Raw genomic sequence first — 21,683 nt, forward strand, 5'->3', positions numbered from 1 at the left:
GGCTCTTTGAAGCATTAAGCATAGCGCAGTTTTTCTGTTGGCCATGTGAGGGTCGTTTCAGTATTGGATTTTTCAAATATATATATTTTTTGTTTTAATTTTGCTCTTGAATTCTAAATATAAAAAAGTTTGATACAGAACTTGAATTATGCAATTATTTTAATGCGTTTATCCCAGTTCCTTTCGCTTAACAGAAACGTCACTTTGAACTTAAGACAGAGCTAGTTCACTTTATGGTATGGCCTTTCTTCATTGCTCTCTGGTTCCTCCTCCCTTTTTAAGGGGGCGGAAGGGGTAAGTGCTAGGAGGAAGGAACACAAACCACTCTCTTTTTTGCAAATAGATAGGATAGAGGGGAATGTTAGCAATCTAGTAAATGATCTCATTTCAGGAAACTACAGATGATTGAGGATGACTGTTTTTATTTTCTCTAAAAGAGAACAGTTGTTATAGACCCAGGAATAAAAGGCAGGAGAGGGTGGCCGTATGCAGCTGCATGATGCTTCTTCAGTCTTGCTGTAAAAAGTTGTGCCGTCCAAGAGGATATCTTTCTATCGCTGTAGAAAGAAGTAATTTTCTTCATAGCTATAGTTTTTAATCGAGCGGTCTCCTCTGTTCCTTTGTATATTTTCCATATTTTTTGCCTTTGTTCTTCCTATTGACTGGTCAGGGACTTAGGCAGATGTTACTAAATAATTTATTTTAGTGGGAGTGGGGGCCAAGAGTTGTTCAGTGTGTGGTGGTGTTTCTCCCCTGCCCCCTCCCCATAAGCACACGTTTTTGCAGACTATTTTTCAGTCCTTCTGTCTACCCATCCTTTTGTCCTTCCTTTGTAGCAAGATGTACCAAGATCACATAAATTTTAATCTGGTATTTAAATTGCTTGAGTAGATGTGTGAAATGATATTTTGTTGCTGTATGAGGATGATGTAGTGAAATAGAACACTGTAACCAAAACAGATGGTGCTAATCTCGAATCTGTCTGCAAGATCTTATAGCATTTAATTAAAAAGGTGGTGTAATTCCCATGACACCTTTAACTACGGTTTAAATTCTTGGACTATGAGCTCTAAGGGCTTTCTTATGCAGATCTTTACTCGTGTAAGTAGTCCCTAGTATGAGTCTCTAGTGGCTTCAGAATAACTACTTGAGTGAAGATCTCCGAGATCAAACCCAATAAAATTGGCAGATACATATATGTGTTCAAATTTTGAAGCATAAATTCAAGACTAAAGATACTTAGCAACTCCAGTTCCCTACACAGAATCAAGCAAAAATTAGAGCAATTTTCTTAGATTGCAGCTAACTTCAGAAGCTAGAAAACAGAGACTTTTAAGGTACCCTGAACAATTTTTAACATCTCGCCTTTGTGTGAAGGGCATATGATGCGATCTGTGCAATTATGTAATACGTTTTTTACAGGACTGTTGCATCATTTTTATTTTAGATAGACTGTGAGTGAAGAGGCTGCTATCCAATACTCCTCTTTACCTTCCTACAGTGCACAACTCATTCTGTTTTTTGCATGCCATCTGAATTTTTCACCGAACGTGAAGTTTATGGGATTTCATTAAGTTTCTTTTCATTGATGTTTGTGACTGTATGAGTTGTTATAAACAGTAGTGAATGCTTTCATAGCTGCTTTGTGAGGCAAATGTGTCATCATTTAAAGATGGTGTGCTATAGATAGCTCATTAATTTTTATGTTTCCTTCAGTTAATTGAAACCTGCTTTTACAAGTACGTGACTTAACAGTGATGATTTCTTGCATTATTTGCCGGTCTTAAGAGAGTTAGAGAAGCTTTTGTGAAGCATGATGAAGTCTGAATTTTTTTGAGTACCAGTTTCCTGTCTAAAAGGCTGCGAAGTATTTTTACCCTCCCCAGTCTAACAATTGTGTTGCAAGTCTTTAAGAAAGACAGAGTTGGAGCAGAGTGCCGTGGTGATATCTAGTTCTTTTGCTCATGAGACCCTCCTTAGCTTTTCCTATCCTTCGATACTGTATGAAGCAAGAAAAATGATACTTGATTACATTAAGAAGATGACTACAATTACATAGAGAAGTACAGTGATGCAGAAATGGCTCTGCTTTACACTCATTATGGCCAAGTATAAATATTTCTCAAACTTGATGTTCTGCCTTTTGTGGTTCTGCTGTATCTACATTCTCCTATGATCTCTTCAAGGGACTCTCTTCTGGAGAAGTTACTTTAGAACTGGTCTCTGGATTTCCTGTACAGCATACTGTCCAAAGAGCATTTCAGGGAGCTGAGCAAAAAAGAGGAGGTGGAAGATCTGTTCTGTTTGTGTTCCATCTGTGAGGACTGCAGAAGAGGAAAATAGTCACAGTGGCTACACAGCACTAATTAAATCTTCAGGGTTGTTGGTAGCAAGCCAGAACCAAGTTGTGCCGCTCTGTGAAATGTTACTGGGGAATTGTGACTTTTAGCAGCCTAAACTCTGCCAATCTGAATGGAGTTTTATGAGATCTGCAAAAGACCCTTCCTGCCTGTCTAGTATTCTGATTTAAGCCGGGGTGGCAGGGGGGATGACAGAGAGCTTAGGTTTTTATGTCTGCTGGGGATTTACAGCTCTAAATTCTGTCCTGGAGTTAAAATGGCTAGGGCCCACAGCTGTTGCAGATGGAAGTGAAGGTATTGTCTCTGTTTAATGCAGCAGACTAGGGGTTGTAAGAGGGAGTGGGGGAGCTGTTCACTTGCTTCCTCTGTCTCTTCTGCATGCTTGTATATGGGAGGTACCAGGGGCTTGAATACTCTTAGTTCATTCTTCTGAAGCCGTTTCATCCCACTGAAAGTAATGGTTAAGATAGTCACCCAGGAGGAAGGAAGCCTGGCTTCTCGTGCCTCTTCAAAGGACTGTTTATGCTGCTCTTTCTCTGGCTGTGTTTCAGGATGAAAGTGTTGACCTGGCTATGTTTTCATTAATACCTGTTTCTTAGGTATGTTTTGAGTGCATTCAAATGCCTGAATGGAATTTCAGGTTTGAACTCTTGCACTCTTACACACTGACACCTGGGTTTGGTTATGACAGAAATGGATCTGTTAGTGTCTTGGAGAATTTTACTGTAGAATGTTGTCAGAAAATTTGGATGTTATGTTAGACCTAGAGATTTGGGTGGTGGGTTTTGTTGCTGTTCCCTTACAGGCTTGGTGCAGTGCATTTAGAACAGGCTTTTTATAAATGCCTTACTCTGTGCCCGCTGCCAGTTACCTGAGTTAGTTTTTTTTTTTTTTTTTAAATCTTTTGCCTGGGAAGTTGAACCCTTCACAGCACATTCCTCCGAAACATGTGTTCCTTTATAAACCAAAGCAAAAAGCCTGTTGTGTAACGCATGATTTACGAACAGTGTTGGTTAGTGGCGAGTATTTGTAGGTTCGTTCTTTGTTATGCCTTTTAGTGTTGCTAGTACATTATAGCAACCATAATAAGCCAATACCAAGCATATGGGAAAAGATGCAAGAAACACAATAGATTACATCACCTGGCAGGGCTTTTGCTTTATTCTGTGTTCATTTCTAATCAGCTATGTGTAGAAAACAGCATGTTCACCATTCAGCCCTCAAATCTTAGGCTTTGTGAGTACTTCAGGCCGCTCTAAACCAGCGGTCCTGTTAAAAGAAGCAGCTCTATCCTCCCCTGGCCTGCTTCACTAGCCTCTGGCTTACTGGTACAAGTATTTCTGAGGATATTTAAGTAGGCAGGTTTTGGGATTGATCTGAGTAGAGAGAAAAAAATTGCTTAATAAAATACTCCTGATTTTTAGTCGGATCACCTCACTATGAATCTATGCATGCGGCAGCACTGCCATGAAGCAGCAGTGGTAGTAAGGCTAGGAGCGGATGCCTGGGACCGTGCAGGCCAGTCCGGGATGGCTTTTGGTAGCAGTGCTTGCTTGTGCTGCTCTCAGGCGTACATTGAACAACGGTCGGTGCGTGCAGTTTAGTAGTCTCTTTTATCTGATTGGAGTTGCCCACGAAAGGGGAGATCCTACTCCACTGCCTCTAAGGTGTCTCCCCCACCCCTGCCCTTCGGCGGATGCGCTGGTTCCGTTCACCCGGTGAGTGCGTGACCGCTCGGTCTGATGCCAGGCTGGGAGATGGAAATGTGTGCCTGGGGCTGAGGAAGAGGCTGGCATTTTGGTATTTAGTGCTGATTGAGTGTGAATGAAAGCACCTTTAGTTTTTTGATACAGTCACTTGAACCACAGGCCGTCGTCGGCTGCCTTGTTTGTAAAACCCTACTACAAATTGAGGACTTTTGGAATTAGCGGGTTTTTTGTTTGTTTGTTTTTTTTAATGGAAGAATAAAAAAACTTGACGTGGGTGCAGGTATTCTCCCGATAGTATCCTAAGAATTTTCTACAAAACCTTGTAGAGGCGCAGAACGTATGCAAGCGTTCTTATTTTTGTGTCTGGTGCAAGCTGTCTGTGTACTTCTGGATTCAGATCTCTTGAATTTACTCAACCAATTTTAATTAATATGTGGGCAAAATCTAGAAGTTCTGAGGGATTAGTATTTATGCTTGCCTATTAGAACTTTAAACAGAAATGGACATAGCCAAATAAATGCAAGGAAGTGACAACTCTGCCATTTTGAGCAGGAAACAGTGTGTGAGATGGTGTTTTATACAGCTATGAAGTCCAAAACTGCCAGTGCTCATCTCTTTTGGTAGGAGTCATTTTCTGTGTGGGTGGACACTGTCACTAATGTTCCCGGTTAGCCCTAGTATTTAGTCATTCCTCACAGCCTGTAGAGTTAGTCTAGAAGTTTGTTAGAGTAAATTTAAACTGGATCCGGTTCTGATGGCTTCTGTATGCTTTTCTTGACCGTATTTCTTCGGTAACGTGGATGGAACGTTAGGGGCTGATAGCCCTGAGCTGCCGGACAGCTGGACGAGCTCATCTGCACAGGGTGGTGGAAGATAACAGAGTAAAAGTTATTCTGTATTGGTGCTTCACACAGCTGATCTCTGGTTATTGCTGTATTGGTCAGGAGGGTGATGCTATCATGTAAACTTTTTTTTAGCGTCTTCCAAGTTTCTGTGTGACTTATCATATGTTACTAGTGGATTATGACATGAAAACACTTAACAGGGTTTCTTCTCTCGTCGCTTATGCTGGCTAATGATACCTTATCTCTGATGTTTTGTGATTTGCAGTCATATTCATTACACTATTACAGAATATTCTGTGTGTTCCTTTTCTAAGCTGTAGATAGCGATCGATGTAGAACAGATTTCATGGATGCTTTGGAGTAGTATATATAAGTACTTTCTCAGAGTGTTATGTAATAGGTAAGGTGTTCCAGCACTAAGCAACACCCTGCTGTGAAAAATCGTATTTGTCCTTCCCTTTCTCCTCTTCCTCCTGCTCTTTTTGTGTCAGGAGCATGGCACATATGCTATGCATCTGTGTGCTGGTCTAGAGTATCGTTCTCAATTTGGTGTTCTTTGGTTCCCCAACGCTTTGAATGAGTGATCATCATTTCTGTCCGAGTGAAAATGCAGTAGGGCTGGCTGTAGATAGTCTCCAGCGTGGAGAATCCAGTGCTTTCAGCCATTTCACAGTAGTTGGTATCCTGCTGACGGGAGGTGGGAGTGTAGCCTCGTTTCTGTGATGTGGAGATGAAGATGGCTGGTTGTTTAGGGCCATGCAAAAGATAAAAAAACCAGTTTGACTGCAGTTGAGTGTTTTGCTGGACTTTCCCCATTGCAGTGCAGGACAGCTACTGTGTTCCTGTATGCCCGGTGAGTCCCCTTCAGAGGGCAGCTAAACAGCAAACTCGACCTGGATAGTTCAGTTTTGGGGGGGGAAGTGGTTCTTGAGGCATGTCTGCAGGAACTCTAGTCGCGGAGCAGAACCTTGCGGTGCTAGGTAATACACAGACAGAATAAGGTGAAGCTGTTTTAGAGGCTGTATTTATAAGATCAAAGAAATACGAGTATTTCTGTCTGTGTTATTGTTATGATGAACGCCACCTTTACTTCTTAGCAGTTAACTAGCTAGCTTTCTAACAAGTAGCAGCCTCCTTAGGGTTTTTGCAGCAAAGGAGATTTTTTTTAAAGAGGGATAACAAAGTAAGTCTGTGGACTTGAAGAGGGAGATCCTTCTATGTATGAAGTATAATACGGGTTTTGGAAGGAGTAGTGTAGGCCAATAGGTTAAACTTCCTCGTCCCGATGATTAAAACGGGAGGAATATATGATTTGTACGTCTTTTATTTTCTTTAGGAGTAGAACTTGACCCTTTTCATCGTTCATGCTCTCTATACTGTGCACAGAAATGAAAGGAAGATTTATTGTTTAAATACAGCTTAATATACTACTCTTTCACTACCAGCATATTTCTACAGCTAGTTTGTCCACTGTTGCGTCTTTCCTCTTCTCTCTGACAATGACTTCCCTTGTCAAAGGGGTAGATGCTGTGTTTGCGTTTGTGCAGCTCGCTGCTGTGGACCAGCTGGCTTTTCCTGTACGAATGCTTTAGAGCCGAGTGCACTGGCTATTTCTGAGCAGCAAAGTGAAGGTGTGAACACTTTAAATGAGGCAGGGAAGGTAAGAACAGCAGTAAGAATGTGGTAGCGTGGGTTAGAAACTAGAGTACGAGTCCATTGTGGACACTATTATTTACCACTGTTGTCTTTGATAATATTACCCACGCTAGCTGGATTAAAAGTCATGTGAGTACTTCCACTTGTGCCCTGGGCAGGCTCGCAGGGCCAGCGGAGGGTAGAAGGGAAGAAGGAAGCAGAAACGGTCATAGGGACAAGCTGGGAGCCGAAGAGAAGGGGGGAACCAGGCAGCAGACAGGGGAGGGGGGAGGAAGAGGGTGATGAACAGGGTAATAGAAATAGATTGAAAAAAGAAGTAACAATCTGGGAATTTCTGAGACAAAAGGGGACAGAAAGTGGCAGCTGTGAGACTCCGCTATTTAAACTGGAAAGGAAAAAGTCTAGAACCGTTGCTCTGCTGACCTGGTTCTAGCTGCCAGCTCTTTCATGTTTTCAGTATTTCAGCTTCTCCCTCCCTGGCAATTGTTTGTTCTCTGTGCTGCACAGTGAAACACCTGCATTCCTTCAGGTTTCCCCTTCTGTAGAGGCAAATCTTCCCCAAAAGTCTGGGAAGCCTTTTTCCTGTTCTCTTTGTTCTTCCTTGACGGTTAATAACAGAATTCTGTCTGGTCAAGAAAAAGTAAATGGCAACTGTCCCTTTTCCACTTCTATTCATTTGAGGAAAAATAAAAACGAAAAGCACATGTGGTAAACCTATAACATCACAAATTGAAACCATTTTTTCCCACCGTTCTTCTGAGGTCACATGCTTTCTCATGTCCTGGAATATTTTCTGTTTGTGACTTTCAAGTTGTGAACTTTCTGGGCAGACACTGAACTAACTTGAATACGATCCAGCATGTAGGGACCAGGGCTTATTCCCTCCTGCCCCAACTCTTTTTTTTTTAAATGTTGGATGTCACCATAGGGCAACATATAAGGTTGGAAACTGTAGTGACTCTGTTGGATATGAGTGTGGTTATGGTGAAAAGCCTAAATGCAGGGATAAGCCAGGTTTCTACTCAATACTATTTCTAAAATTATTTTGCTTTCTCCTTAGGAATACAGGAACTGGAGAGAGGTGTGTTGTTTTTTTTTTTTTTTAAACTTTTGACTGTTTAAAGCTGAATTCCAGGAATTAAACTAAAATGAAGCAAAGCAATCCTAGGAATCTTAACTAATATAACTGATTTTTTTGTTTAACAATTTTTTTTCCTCTGTTTTCTAGGCTGAACTCACTGGCATCAAATGGCGTAGGTACAATTTCGAAGGTCATGGGGACTGTGGCCCTATCATTTCAGCCCCAGCACAGGATGATCCAATTCTGCTCAGCTTCATCCGCTGCTTGCAAGCCAATTTGCTTTGTGTGTGGCGTCGTGACGTCAAACCGGATTGTAAGGAACTATGGATATTCTGGTGGGGAGATGAACCAAATCTAGTAGATGTGATCCATCGTGAACTGCACAGTAAGTTGTTCTATTTCTTCTCTCTCTCTTTTTTTTTTTTTTTTTGTTCTTTCCCGTCTCCAGTGAAAATAGGACTCTGTCATTAAGGGCTTTAACTTGCTTCCATATTTGATTTTGTTACAGTTTGTGCTGAGACCTAAAGAAAAAAAGAAAGTTTGTGAACTTGACTTTTCAGGTGCAAGTGACTTGCAGGTGAAATGCTAAACAGAAATTGAGATGAACTTGGGAGACCTGTCCAAGTTCACTCCATAGATTTGGTGAAATCTCAGATGTACGGGAAAATTAGAGTAAATTCTGGTTCAAAGAATAAAAAAAAAATCTAGCATAAGGCGATAGTTGATAGAATAAAAACACCTATCCTATAAAGTGAACTTAAATCCATGGCAGCACAGCTAAATCAGCAGTGTTCTGCAAGGCCAGAATTTGTCATGTTGGTCCTCATACAGGATTTGAGCCCAAATAGGGGCAAGAGGTGACAAATGAGTATAATAAACAAAAGGAAGGAAAGGGAGAGGTAGAGCAAAGGTGACAACGATAGTTTTACGTGATTGTACGCTTAATGCAAATTGATTGTTCTCAGTGTGTCTGCAGTATGTATCCTTAAAATGATTGAACAAAATTAACTTCACCTGATGTGATCCTCGTTGTTTTTCACTATATCCACTATAGGAATATTTCTTTTTGATGATGTAATGTTGCTATGAGGAGACCTAGCTTGCCTGAAAACTTTAACTTTTAAACACTATTTTACCCAGCTGTTTAAATACTTTTATTTCACCTCTCTTTTCTGGAAGAGCAACAACAAAAGTTCACCAATCTTGGAATTAAACAAAAACAAAACAAATAAAAAAAACAGAATAAGGTTAATAGCATCTAGGATCAGTTTTTTGGTATTTTTAATAAGTTTTTGTTGTGGCAGCCTTTAGTACCTTCTGGTTGCTGGGTGATAAAAATTTTCGTGCCAGTCGAAATATGTACCGTACTGTATTTGTCCAGTGCGCTTAATTGTCCTGTATCTCATCATCGTCCCCACCCCGGACCTCCACACTGTTTTGGGTCTGGCTTATGGTATGTTTGTTTCCTTATTCATTATCCTTTTCTAATGACCTATCTTCAGACCCTTAAAATGTTCATATTTTCTTGAAGACCAGATTGTTTATTTGGTAATATAGCCTATGAAATCATGGAGATGAAATATTTTCTGTGTATCTTCAGGCGTATTTCATGCAGGTAGCTGTGTGATCATGTATAATTAAAGAGATAGCTCAGAAGTGCTGTGCCAAGCCATTCCGCTAATGTTAATTTTTTATGAGGCACCTGTTTAGAATGAAGGCATGGGTAATATTGCTACTTACCCAGCAAAGCTTTAATAATATATGCTTTTCTCTTTGTGAAATATAGTGTATTTAATATTTCAAATGCAGTATATGGGACTTAAGTGTCTTTTTATTAGGGCGCTGCCGGTTGTAGCTCCTGTTTCTGTTGTAAATGGATGCAGGTGGTTTATATCTAATACTTGGTTACAAACCTGTAATGCTGCTTACGGAGATAATGGTACATTGAAACATTTAATGCATGAAAAGCTGAACCTGCTTGGGTATAGTACGGGACAGAATATAGCAAATAGAGAATAGCATGACTTCAGTACAGGATCAATAATATTTTTGCCTGGTCCAAAATGTTATGAAGTATCCAGGCTGAAGCAATCAGTGCAATAATTTAAGTGTGATTAAACCTGAAAGTTAACTACCACGAGCACTGTTTTGAAAGTGTCAACAGCAGCAGTACCATATCGATGAAAATAGCCTGAGCTTCGCGCGTTTCGCAGCACTACTTCTAGCACTACTGATAAAGTACGTCTACTCTTGCACAGCAGCACTGTCGTTTTGAGTGATCTTTACTTGTGATGGTCTCTCAGACTGAAGTATAATAATGTCTGAAACAAAAGGATTACGCAGAAAGATGTGAAGGAGTGTGAAGCCGAGGATGGAGAAAGGAGGACTGTGCGTGATTCATTTAGGGAATGAAATGCATGGCAATTGAAAGGGGAGGTAGAAATACGCTCCTGCTAACTGTCAGGATGCTGCAAGGATCTGGGAAGTAATCTCCGTTTTCGCTCCCGCCCACTGCAAGTTTTGGAATTCTCTTTGTAACGCGCGTGAATCAGATAATGCTCGTTCTACTTGAGGCATATTAAAAGCACATTGAAACTGCTTTATTGAATTACCAGATTATCATTCAAAGCGATTTAAATTGTAAAAATGTTATAAATTCTGCTGCTGCTAGGGCTGTCTTACTCTCTTCAATACTTTTGAAGAGTTCAGATTTCCTCATTAACAAAATATTGAATGTTAAATTCCACCAGAATGCGGCATTTATGTAACTGATTCCTTGAAAAATGTCGAAGGACTTTGTTTGTGGTTTTGTGCTCTCCCCCCCCCCCCCCCTTTTCTCCCTCTAGTATCAGGTCATAAAATATGTAGTAAAGTTATTTTGCTTTTTATTGTATAAGCAGATCACAAAACTGAAATATTTGAAAGTTGAAATTAGTTTACTAAATTTGCATGCTCTTAAAAATATAACATTCTTTTATATGAGTATACAAATGAAAATAAACAAGTTACTGAAACACGGTTAACTTAGCTGCCTGTCAGCTGAGCCACAATAGCAGTGGTGTGGATATTTGTGTATATATATACATTTTTATATATAGCTATCTTTAAATCTATATATATATATAGATTTTTTTTTTCTTAGTAGAATCTAATCATGGAATAAACTCTTAGCTTAAAATCTCTTTTGTACGGGATGGAGTGTGCCTGTGGTTAGTGACTTGTTAGTTCGTTGACCATGGCTTTGCTTTTGTTCTTTGTACCCGTACATTTAGAAGAACAAGTCCCAGAAATCTGAAGTATATGACAGTTCTGTTAGGGTAATAAAAGTTTAGTGGTTGCTTTAATTTATGTCTTTGCCTCTTCTATTCATTCAAGGGTAAATTAGAATTATTGATTTCTCTGAATAACATAGTCATGCACTTAAATAATTTTACTTGACATTAGATACTTAGTTTATATGTAAAATTTTAGAAAGGATGTCTTGAAAGTCTGAGTTTCTCTAGAATTTTCGTTTGTTTAACCCATGGGGGTTGCCTTATCTCCATAACATTCGAGAGGTACTCTAGATAAATTTACAAACAGCGAGCTGACTTAAAATAAGTACCTTCAAATAGTCATAGGGAAAACAACTTAGCAGATATAAATAGGAGCCACTATGAACAATTGTTTATGCAGCAGCTTTCCAAAACTGTATGGATGATTAAATGCTGTCATGGGAGATAAAGTAAAAACAATTATTTGCAAAACAGCTATGGGTTGGTTAAGTAGCTAGATGAGTTAGACAGCTGTGAACTAGGTGCGTCTCTTGCAGGGACGCCTACGCTTCCTTTCCCTGCCAGCCTCCGCTGTTGTGTTCTGGGTTTTATTTTGTTTATTATATATTTGGACTTCAGAATTGAAGAAAGAAGATGGAAAATCTTTCTTTGTTCCACGTTAAGTGAAAAGCTAAACAGCATAGGATCAGTGAGTGGAGGAAAGGTTTGAGTGACTTTTACAAGTCTGAAAGAGGTTGAACTGTTTTGACCTGTGGAAGTGGTGTTCTCCTGTTTAATGACGTTACTGCCTGAAGACTTTGCACTTTGACAAGAGTTACAGCTGTTGTTTGTTTTTGCCATAAGAGTAATTTTGTGAAATTTACAGGAGGAATCGAATGGAGGGAAGAGCGTATCTTGCTGGGGGCAGGTTGTTTTTGATAGATTTGCAAGTTGCAGCAGTGCTGCTTGCATTTGGAGACCAGGAAGCATCTGGGGCACCCACCGAGAAGTTACACCCTTCTCTTGTGGGATATGTTTTGGTGTTTTTGTACCCTGGCCATTCCACTTACCATGTAAGCAGGCGGTAGTCACGACTGACGTTTTAAACATCCCTTTTTGTCTGACCGGTTTGTCTATAACCTGAAACCTGCCTCTTGAGTTTGTGGGTACGTTCAGCTTTGTCCCTTGCACGTGAGATGCAGAACGCTTGCGCTAGCTGAAGCACGCGGGGACTCGGATGTGCGCAGCTCCTGGGAACAGGGCGCCAGCGACTGACCGCGACCCTGGGCTCGGCCAAACGTTAGACAGCGTTTTGAAAACAAGTAACTGAGATTCTGGGCATTTAATACAAAGATGCCGTTTCTAATAGCTTGTTTACCTGAAATCACCTTTTAATTGTGGTAGGCGTTTGGGAATGCCATCGTGTGTACTCGTCTGTGACGCTGTCCAGAGAAAACAAACCAAGATGACGAACTTAGGTCATCAGTGAGAAACGCCAGACACCCGTCTGCTCTTAAGTTATTTTGCCAATGAACGTGTATAGCTTAAACATTTACCTAGTTTATCTAAGATGGTGTTTTTCAATGTTCATCATTTTAAATTCAAGTTTTCCATTTTCCTTTTTCTAATTTTTTAGAATTTTGCTAATGTTACGATGTTTTCTGTGAAGTCTCCCATTACTTTCCATTTCAAACTGAAATAGTCTATTTAAAATCTTTTCGAGGTACTCTGCAGCTCTTGGTGTTTGATTTACTGTTGTTGTAAGGAATTGGGAAGACTCTTCTGGGAGTTACGAAAAATATTCTTAGCTGCTGTCTGGTGATATATGTTCATTATTGAATGAGATGATGTTCCTATCTGTCTAAATATATTTTTAAGTATGTGAAGCAATGATTAAAACCAAGAATAAACACTCCTTCCTGTGGAGTGAGTATACAAATTAATATTGGTTTTAATGACAGTGCTCTTAAATCTTCCATTCTTCAGAAGCTTGTGAATAACTGAAAGTAGGAAAGAAGAGAGAGGCTGCTGAAGAGATTGCACTATGGCTAGCTGGGGTACTTCCTTAATGTTACCAAGAGGTTATCTCTTGTTTCCTACTCTGGGCTTAGCTGAAGAGAATACAAGCATGCAGTGTTAAGACAATAACAGTATTAAGACTCTTTTTTTTGGTGTGTAGCTCTAGAATAGATAGAGCTTATAACTAGTATCATGCACGGTAGCATTTGGAATGAGAGCAGGTAACGTATGGAGCAGCAGTTTACGAACAAGGAACACAAGGAATCTCACGTCAGCTGACATGGAACTATTTTTGAAGGCTTTCTGTTTAAGAAGAAGCTACCAGTACCAGGCAGCTGAGTGCCACTTATTAATGATTTGAAGTTAAATTTGGAAATGGTTAATTGCCAGTTCTTGAGAATGGAATTAGCAAGTAGGTTCATTTGTCAGAATGCTTTACGGGAATACTAAGTTATTGAAAAGTCTGTCTCTGGGCTGATTATTTTCAATAAGATGTCATTTACATTTTCTGAATTGCATAGCATAGATTATTTCCAAAGACATGAAATCACTTTAAACTTTTAAATTATTTCAGAAAAGAAGAGATCTAAAACCGAATTCATGCTTTGCTTGCAGCATTATTCTGTGACCCTTATATTTGACACTGTTAATTGGTGTGCAGTGATTGCCAATGAAAGTTTATTTTAGACGAAATAACCTTTTTTTTTTAAGGAAGCATATTAAATGAGGTTATTATGCCATCATTTGGGATCAAGGAATTGCTTCACGGGAAAGTGCCAGCTCCTCTTATACACATGAACCTGACAAGCACCTTACTGTGTCTGGGCAAGTTGTCTTCACTTTATTTTCTTTCTTAAAAATAAATACTCTCTCCACCACCCCAACTTCCTCCCTCCTTCTGCTTTATAATAGGGTTTTGGTTATAAACAGCCAGGGTGTGGGTTGTTTAAAGAAATCAAATCTGGGTCTCCCTTTTAGAAATCAGATTACCTTTAATTTTTCGTATCATATTTCACTGCCTTTCCTTGCAGCATTAGCACTGAATCTCAGGGCTGGGAGTAATACCAAATGAATACATATGGAATTCATGAATTCAGTATCAAATCTAGTCAGTGATGTACCATTCTAACAGGTTGCATTTTTTCCCCTTATGCAGTCTACAATATCTTATTCTAACATGTAATTAAAAAAAAAAAAGAGCTCTACTTCTACTTAAGAGCTGTATATAAGATAGCTCCTCTCTCCCTCCCTCCCTTCCTCCGTCTGTTTTTCTGTCTTTCTCCCTGTTATTTTTTTTGGGGGGGGGGGGGGGGAGAATCCCTTCATACTTAAGAATTTGGAGGAATTTCACTGTTAATTGCAATCACCTTCTGAAAATAGTTTGAAGAAAAGATACTGATGATGGAAGGTAGAGACTATAGATTCTCTATTAAATGCCAATCTTATTTTGAAAGCAGGAAGTTTAGTGGAAAAAAATGAGCTTAGTTCAATTGGAATAGTTGAAATTTGAGTAATCAATCCTTAAGTTTTATTGGCTACACAATAGTTATTGTTTTTCTGCTGTGTTTTTGTGGAAAAATGAATTAGCATTTATTGTGAAACAGTAGTAGCACCATTTTGTAGCAACTATTTAATGATTCTTTTGCAGAACTGTTTTAGTAAGACTAGGCTCAACAGCTAACAGTATACTTTTAAGGAAGGAACAGAATTCATGTTACGAATTTGGTAAGTAATACACAGAAAGTGTTGTAAATCCATAGCAAGATTATAGTAGCTCAGAATCCCTTTCAAGGAAAAGCTGGAGTGAGGTATTACTAATGAATCGGAGAAAACTATTGTATGGAGTGTGCTTGGAGTTAACTTAGAGTGCTGAGACCAAAGTGAAAGTCCAACTTTTTGAATGTAAATAAAATTGATGTGTTACCACAGGCAACTCAGTGAACCATGTAATTAGGTTTTTTCCATGAAAAATGAGGCATTATACTGCAGCTGCAGCAAAGCAGTATGTAAAGGATTTATATTCTAGTTATATGAAAATTAAACAATCATTAAAAGATTGTATTTTTAAAAGTGCTGCTTGAGGGGGAAAATGAAAAAATCCAATCAGTAGAATTTATTTTTTAGTGATGTGTTGGGCAATATCATCCACAGTAGTTGATGTTTTTTTGCTTCAGGGGATCTTTTTTCCAGTGAAATGAACTTGCTTAACTGTGTGAAGTAAATCTAAGTTAGCTTGAAGTGAAATCTGCATAAACAGATCTCATTACTGATGTTTGTATTTTCATGTACTGAGTAATCCTGAGAACACAGGATAAGCTTTACTGGCAAATTTCATCTTTAAAAATAGATGAAGTGCTGCCTTCAAATGTATATATACAATTGCATTTTGTTTGTGCAATATATAGAAGAGTTAATGAACTTCCAGTGGAATATACAGGACAGTGTATTGCGAACAGAAAACATGGAAACATGACTCTTGTCAAGTGAATCCATGGTTTTTCTCTTCAGAGAGGCATATTTTCCGCTATATATTTCCACTATATAGCAGCACCATATAGTTATTTTCTTTATTTTAGCATTCCTAGTAAAGGTTAAATCTTCATACAGAAGAGTCTTGTTCCTGAACTGGTGAGACTTATTTCGTTTTAAGTAGACTTAATTATACATGTGCACGACTTAATTATACATGTGCACTTTCTTATCCAAGGATTTGACAGTAATCTGTATTACAAGTACATTGGATACATAGAAACATGATCATACACCATTTTTTTTAGTAAGATTTGATCTACGGTGCAATATATAAATGATCAGCTGTGAAATTGGAGAGGCAATACGTTACACGGAGAATGAAGGGTTTTAAACGTTGTCTGTTTCCTAATGTTTATTTGAAAGTACAGGGCATACTAGGTTTAGAATAGATCCTTTCCAAAATAGCATGGCGTACATGTACAGACAAAAATACGCTTGCATAAAATTAAGGGGAGGAACAAGTGCAAGAGAGTTGAGCTGTAGTATCTAAACTAACTTACGAAGGAGATTTATTTTTTACTTTTGCTCCTTGCCCGAGAGCGTTGTGGGCTTAAATAGGAAGAAAAGTGGGTGGACTTTAGCAGTTTTAAAAATTGGCTTCCTGTTTGTTTTAAAAAAAAAAAAAAAAAAAAAAAAAAAGAGTTGCAATCATTCATGTAATAGGGCTTGAACGTCCAGTAAAAAAGCATATTAAATTTTTTTTATACCTAATATTTAAATAATTTGAAGGAAGAGCATGTACTAGAGGGAAGGCACCCTACTGAAATGTTCTTGGTGTTCTTGTTGATCTAAACCATACTCTTAACATTTTCATTTTCAAATAAGCAGTGTGTGCCTAACTTATAATAAAGCTACCTGGGCTGAGTTTGTCAAGTATCAGAAAATTTACCATCATGATCCCTTTAGTCCTACAAATGCACTTCTATTATCTTTGAATACTCTTCTCTTAGTTCTGGTGCAGGTTGGTGCAAGACCATCCACCACTTTCAGTTTCTTTTACAGCTCAGGACAAGGCTGGGACTGTCACTGCCCTCAGCTAGCTTAGTTGGCTTCTGCCTGTCTTTTAGCACCCATAATTTTGACTCAGAATGAGAACATTACTAGTTCTACCATGCCATAGCAGTTCAACTCACATGTTCCCCTCGATGCCCTATTGCCGCAGTTTGAAATACCTGCCTCCGGATGAAAAAGCTGTGGTCTTGCTAAAAAATCATTACAGTGCTTATCTCCGTTCTCTCCTTGCACAGTATTTACCAGTCTTTTCCTAAATTACCAGAAAATTCACATACGCTTTTGCTTTGGCATAGTCTGTGGGTCAAGGATTAAACCGAAATGATAGGGATTTATACAATATGTTGGTAGGTAAATAGTAAAAAGATAGCCGGATCTAGCAGGCTAAGTTAGCACCTCAAACTTCTGGAGAACTTTTAAGTGCAAAATTACTATACTGATGAGCCTGTATGGTTACGCTTGGTCTTTGGACAAGGAATGGAAGATGGCAGATGTGACAGTTTCTAAACAAGACTCCAGGAAGACTTTGTGTAGTTGCAGAAAAGACATTTTTCTTCCCTCTCTGGTAAATTAATGGAAACTATATATTTTAAAGAATAAGGTAATTTCCACAGAGAGATGAGGTTCAGTGGAGTCCTTGGAAGGTCAGAAATTTTGAAATTTTTCATAAATAATCTAGAAAAAGAAGGGAAGAGGAAATAATAAAGTAGAAGAGTATTGGTGTAGCTACATCTGCATTTCTACCTTTGAGTAGTAGAAGGATGTTTATGAGAATGAGTGACTGGGCAATAAAATGATTAACGTAACTCACTGTTAATCCTTGCACAGTGTTGGCAGGGTGTGTGTGTGAGAGGATTTGTTTAGGAGGTGAAGAGAGAACGACTCTGTTAATACGTAGCTGGTGAGATGACTGAACTTCTTCCAGCTCCCTCCAGTGTAAACCAACTGCTAACGGGAAAGAGATCCACATTGTGCATCTTGACTGACTAGATGGAGAGAGATTGATTGCATTAGAATGAAAAATTGATGATATCTTGTAGGCTTTTCTTTATGGAATTAGAAAAGCCCGTAGTTGATGCTTACTGATCTCAAAATGCAGATTTTGAGAAGTTTTGGTATTTAAGACTGAGGTCTGGACAGGCAGGATTTTCATAAGTTCTGCAGAAAGCACAAAGTTTGCTGGGGCAGTAAAAACAAAATAGCTCAGACTATCGAGTAACAGATGCGGCCTGGCTAAGTGTTCACAATTCTACCTTAATTTGATCATGCTATATTTTTATCTCTGGAAATAAAAAAATGCATGTTACATGTCTATGCTGTTGAAACTACTGATGGGAATGTATACTGTTACACTGTTGGAAAAGAAAGCAGTGGTGCAGGTCTTAAGGATCAGTGTAGCTAACTGCCTTGACATGAGTCACAAATTTACAAAGGCAGTGCCTTTGTATAAAAGCTGATGTAATCTCTCACTGAATTTAAAAGGTGTTTCAAGTTGACATAGATGCTTTTGTGTCTGTGTACGTGGATTAGTAAAAATGCAGCTAGTTTATTATGTGCACTTCTGGTGGCTACAGTCACAAATGCAGAAATTTGGATGATGCAGAGTCTGAAAACAGCTTGTGAATGTTAAGGAGCTGAGATAAGGCTGAGGGGTGACTCTTGCATGTGGTCATTTCTACATGGAAAAGAAATTTGACAGTAGGGGATTTGTATGCATTTGGCAAGAGCTCCTCTAGAAATTGAAGATAATTGCTAAGCTAATAAATGACTATATCAGAATAATATCATTTTTGGAAGAACTTGCCAGTGAATGCGGTAGGCAAAGTTGTATGTTTCAGGAGAAGTTTGAGACTGCTCAACTCGTGTCGCTTCTCACTCTTGAGTATGTGGTCTTCAGCAAGGTTGGGTAGTTACGATGGGCCCTTCCAGCCTTGGATTTTGTCTATCTTGAGAACTTTTAGTACAGAGTATGTCTTGAGTACGTGCCTGCCTTGTAAAGGTTTTAATGAGAATGGTATAGCCCTCAATAGACTCACTTGTACTCTGTTTAAAAAAAACACCCTCATAAAACTGTACTTCAGGTGGCCATTGGAAGAGCTAGAGAGGAAATCCCCCTTCCCGCCCCCATATGTTATATTGGAGAAAGAGAATTTCTTAATCCACTTTAAGGCATGAAGCGTTTCTCATTGGATGCTGAAATGGATGAATGCTATGCGATTTTTATGGAGAAATTTCCCAGATCAAGCTGTGACAGCAACTTCGGGGTTTTTCTTGTGTGTGCAGTATGGGCTGGAATCCGTCTGCTGGAGTAGTCTGGACACGTCTCACCTAATTATTTCCCCGTTACTGAAAGGGTTTGGACGTTTGACGTGCCGTTCTTCGCTGTTGGGCAGCAGTGTGCAGTGTTCGCCAGGGTGAGGACCGGTGTGTGCTGCATAACGGGATCCTCCTCTTGAGGAGGGGGAATCATCTATAATGAGACTTTACTTCCAGGGCACTCGGTTTCAAGTCGGTGAGAATTTGAGGCTGCACTGGAGGGATACCAATGGATCCGCTAACGGCGGTGTTTCTTGGCTGGTCACTTTCTTAGGAAATTCCTTATACTGGAGTGGAGTGGCTAGATGGCATTTGGACTTGTCGACTGCTTACCAAATGCTGCCTTGGGGTTGCCAGCAAAGGAAACATAAGGATAAGGCAGAAAGTAGCAAGAGCCTTCCTTCGAGAGTTAAAAGGATTCTGAATTTTTCACATCTCTCTCATTCCCACCCCCCTTTTCTTTTAAAAAAAAAAAAAAAAAAATTATTTTCTTTGTAGGGGTGGTTTTTGCCAGTGGATCACAAATGGGGGAATTATTGCAAGCGTTTCTTATTGAGAGGACATTTTGGCCATTTGCATGCGTTACTGACACGCAGACAATGATTTAACAGCACAGTAACTACAAAAGTGTTCGTTATTTGATCACTTATTGGGAAATAAACTTATTTTCATGAAAGGGTTTTTTATGGTTTGACTCGCTCCATAGCATTCTGCTTGCTCTGTCTTTTCTGAAACAAGCAATACAGCCAAGGGAAGCTTCAAGCCAGTATCGTTGTACAGTGGTGTGGGTTTTTTGGTGTATTTTTTTTTTTTTTCTCCTCCACTTGAAATTCTCGAAGCAATTCATACGTTTTCTTTAATGCTCTCTAAAAAGATGTGAAGAAAGAACGTTATCATTGTGTACACAGGGGAAACTCGAGGGCTTATGTGGTTACGGTTCTAGAGAGTCAGTTGACCAGTTGCGAAATGGATGCTAAATCTCTTGGTCACTTCTTAGTTCAGTAAATTTATTCTTTGCAATACTTTGCAGCATATGTCAACACAGCTCACTGGAATCTGTTCTCTCGGGCAAATGAGGGGGGAAGTGCTTCCCCCCCCTCGGTCACTCTTTTGGTATTTTTTCTCCTGTAAAAAGGATGCTATTTCTGATAACAGGCTTAATAAGCAGTGTGATTATAAAGCAAGTACTGCTTCTATATTTGAATGATGTTCTCGGCTCTGGTTTAGTAGATACAATGTTGCACTGTGGTGGATTGGGATAGAGTAAGGAAAAGCTTAACTGAAAGCCCTGCTCTTCCCAGTGGCGTTCCTGAACGTGCCTGGGAATCCTGCCGCTCTGAAAGGCAGCTTATCAAGGGGAGCGTGTCTCTGTCTGACGCACGTTACAGGTTTTCTCTGAGGTATAGCTCACTGAAAGAAAATACTTTATTTTCAAGACTCAGTGTTGGACCTGGTGATTTTTTTTTTTTTTTTCCTTAAGAAAAGGAATTCAGTTCAATTTTAAGCCTGACAGGCCAATTCAAACACATTGCTATTGTTACCTTTAAATGATTATTTCGAAGAATATGAAATATCCACACAGTAAATCCATTTATTTAAATGGAAAGGATCTTAATCTCGTTAGCTTTGTTTCTTAAGTGTACAGCCAGGGACGGTCATCGTCATGTTTGTGTACTTACGTCTTCTGGTTACTATGTTCTAATTTCCATCTTTAAATCATTGCCAGTCAGTAAATAAACAGAAATTAGTAGAACTTAGGGTTTTCTTTTCAGATATATATGCTTCAGGTGCCTAGGGAAAAACTAGCTTCAGATAATTCTCCTAAATAGTTTTCAGGACCCTTAATTTTACACAAGAGCAGTCAAGGATTACTGATACTGTTGAAACACAGGCGAGAGTGCTGTGGAGACTTTCGCATGTTGCTTTTCTCCGTAGTGATCTTTGAATCTTATTTGCTGTTTCAACTTTGTGCTGTGTATCGCACTGAATGTCGCTGTAAGCTACGTGTAGGGAACCGTATCTTTTTATGTAGATTGCATTATATTAAGTATTTTACTGTACATGTAGAAATTATGTATTTCAGGGGTGAATCAAGTTACAGTTCAACAATATGAAAAAAGATTGAGATGATTCACATGTTGTTCTATTTAATAGGACTGACTAGAAATATGACGTGCTAGCTGGCTATCGTAAGCTTACCATCCTTGCCTTCTCTTGTCTGCTTGCTTGTGGTAGTATCTCGAGCTTCCGCCTTCAGGCCCCCGATCTGTCTTATCGTAGCCTCTGCACAAATTCAGAGCTGCAGCTGCTGTCCAGAAGAATTTACAGTCCAAACGGAGAAGCTTCCACTCGCCGCCTTCCTTTCCATTTGGGGAACAACTTGTTCAGGATCTAATAGGCAAGATAGATCTGAGTAATATTTATGACTCCTACTTGACTCTTGAGGCTGGCTAGTCAGACAGCACTGTGTTTCTCGGTGCTCTCTGGAAAGACATAGCTCCTAGGAGAAGGACGCCGTTGAAATGGACTGTTTTAGACAGATAACGCTGCCCAGGATGGGCATAAAATTATTGCTCTGTTCCCTGTCAAATTGGAAAGATTGACTGACGCTCCTATTCTCCCTCACCACCACTGCCCTTTTTAAACTAAAACAAATTGTAGTTTATTTTCTTTTTAATTTCTTTACGTTCCTTAACTGTAGTTTACAGCAAAAGTGGGAAGAAAAACATTTTGCTTGCATGACAGTTATTGCTTCGTTTCAAAGGTAATGCACTATGGTCCTCAGATTCCTAACTCCTCCCTTCTCCATATACGAGTTCCTGCCTGGTCTCGTCCTAAAAGTATCTTGACAAGCCAGTGTAATGTGTATAACTGGAGAACAAACGTTACACATGAACAGT

At 39.3% G+C, this 21,683-nt stretch overlaps 1 protein-coding gene across 2 annotated transcripts in view; it reads left to right on the forward strand.

The window, feature by feature from the left end:
- The window catches only part of MED13L (mediator complex subunit 13L), a 207,545-nt gene that overhangs the window by 13,544 nt on the left and 172,318 nt on the right, over positions 1-21,683 (forward strand). For both annotated transcript variants that reach the window (XM_068910828.1, XM_068910830.1), the window contains exon 2: positions 7,799-8,036. In XM_068910828.1, coding sequence (XP_068766929.1) covers positions 7,799-8,036 — 238 coding nt within the window. The remainder of the gene's footprint in view (positions 1-7,798; positions 8,037-21,683) is intronic.

This window comes from Struthio camelus, chromosome 17, assembly GCF_040807025.1.
Source record: "Struthio camelus isolate bStrCam1 chromosome 17, bStrCam1.hap1, whole genome shotgun sequence".
Taxonomy (NCBI): Eukaryota; Metazoa; Chordata; class Aves; order Struthioniformes; family Struthionidae; genus Struthio; species Struthio camelus.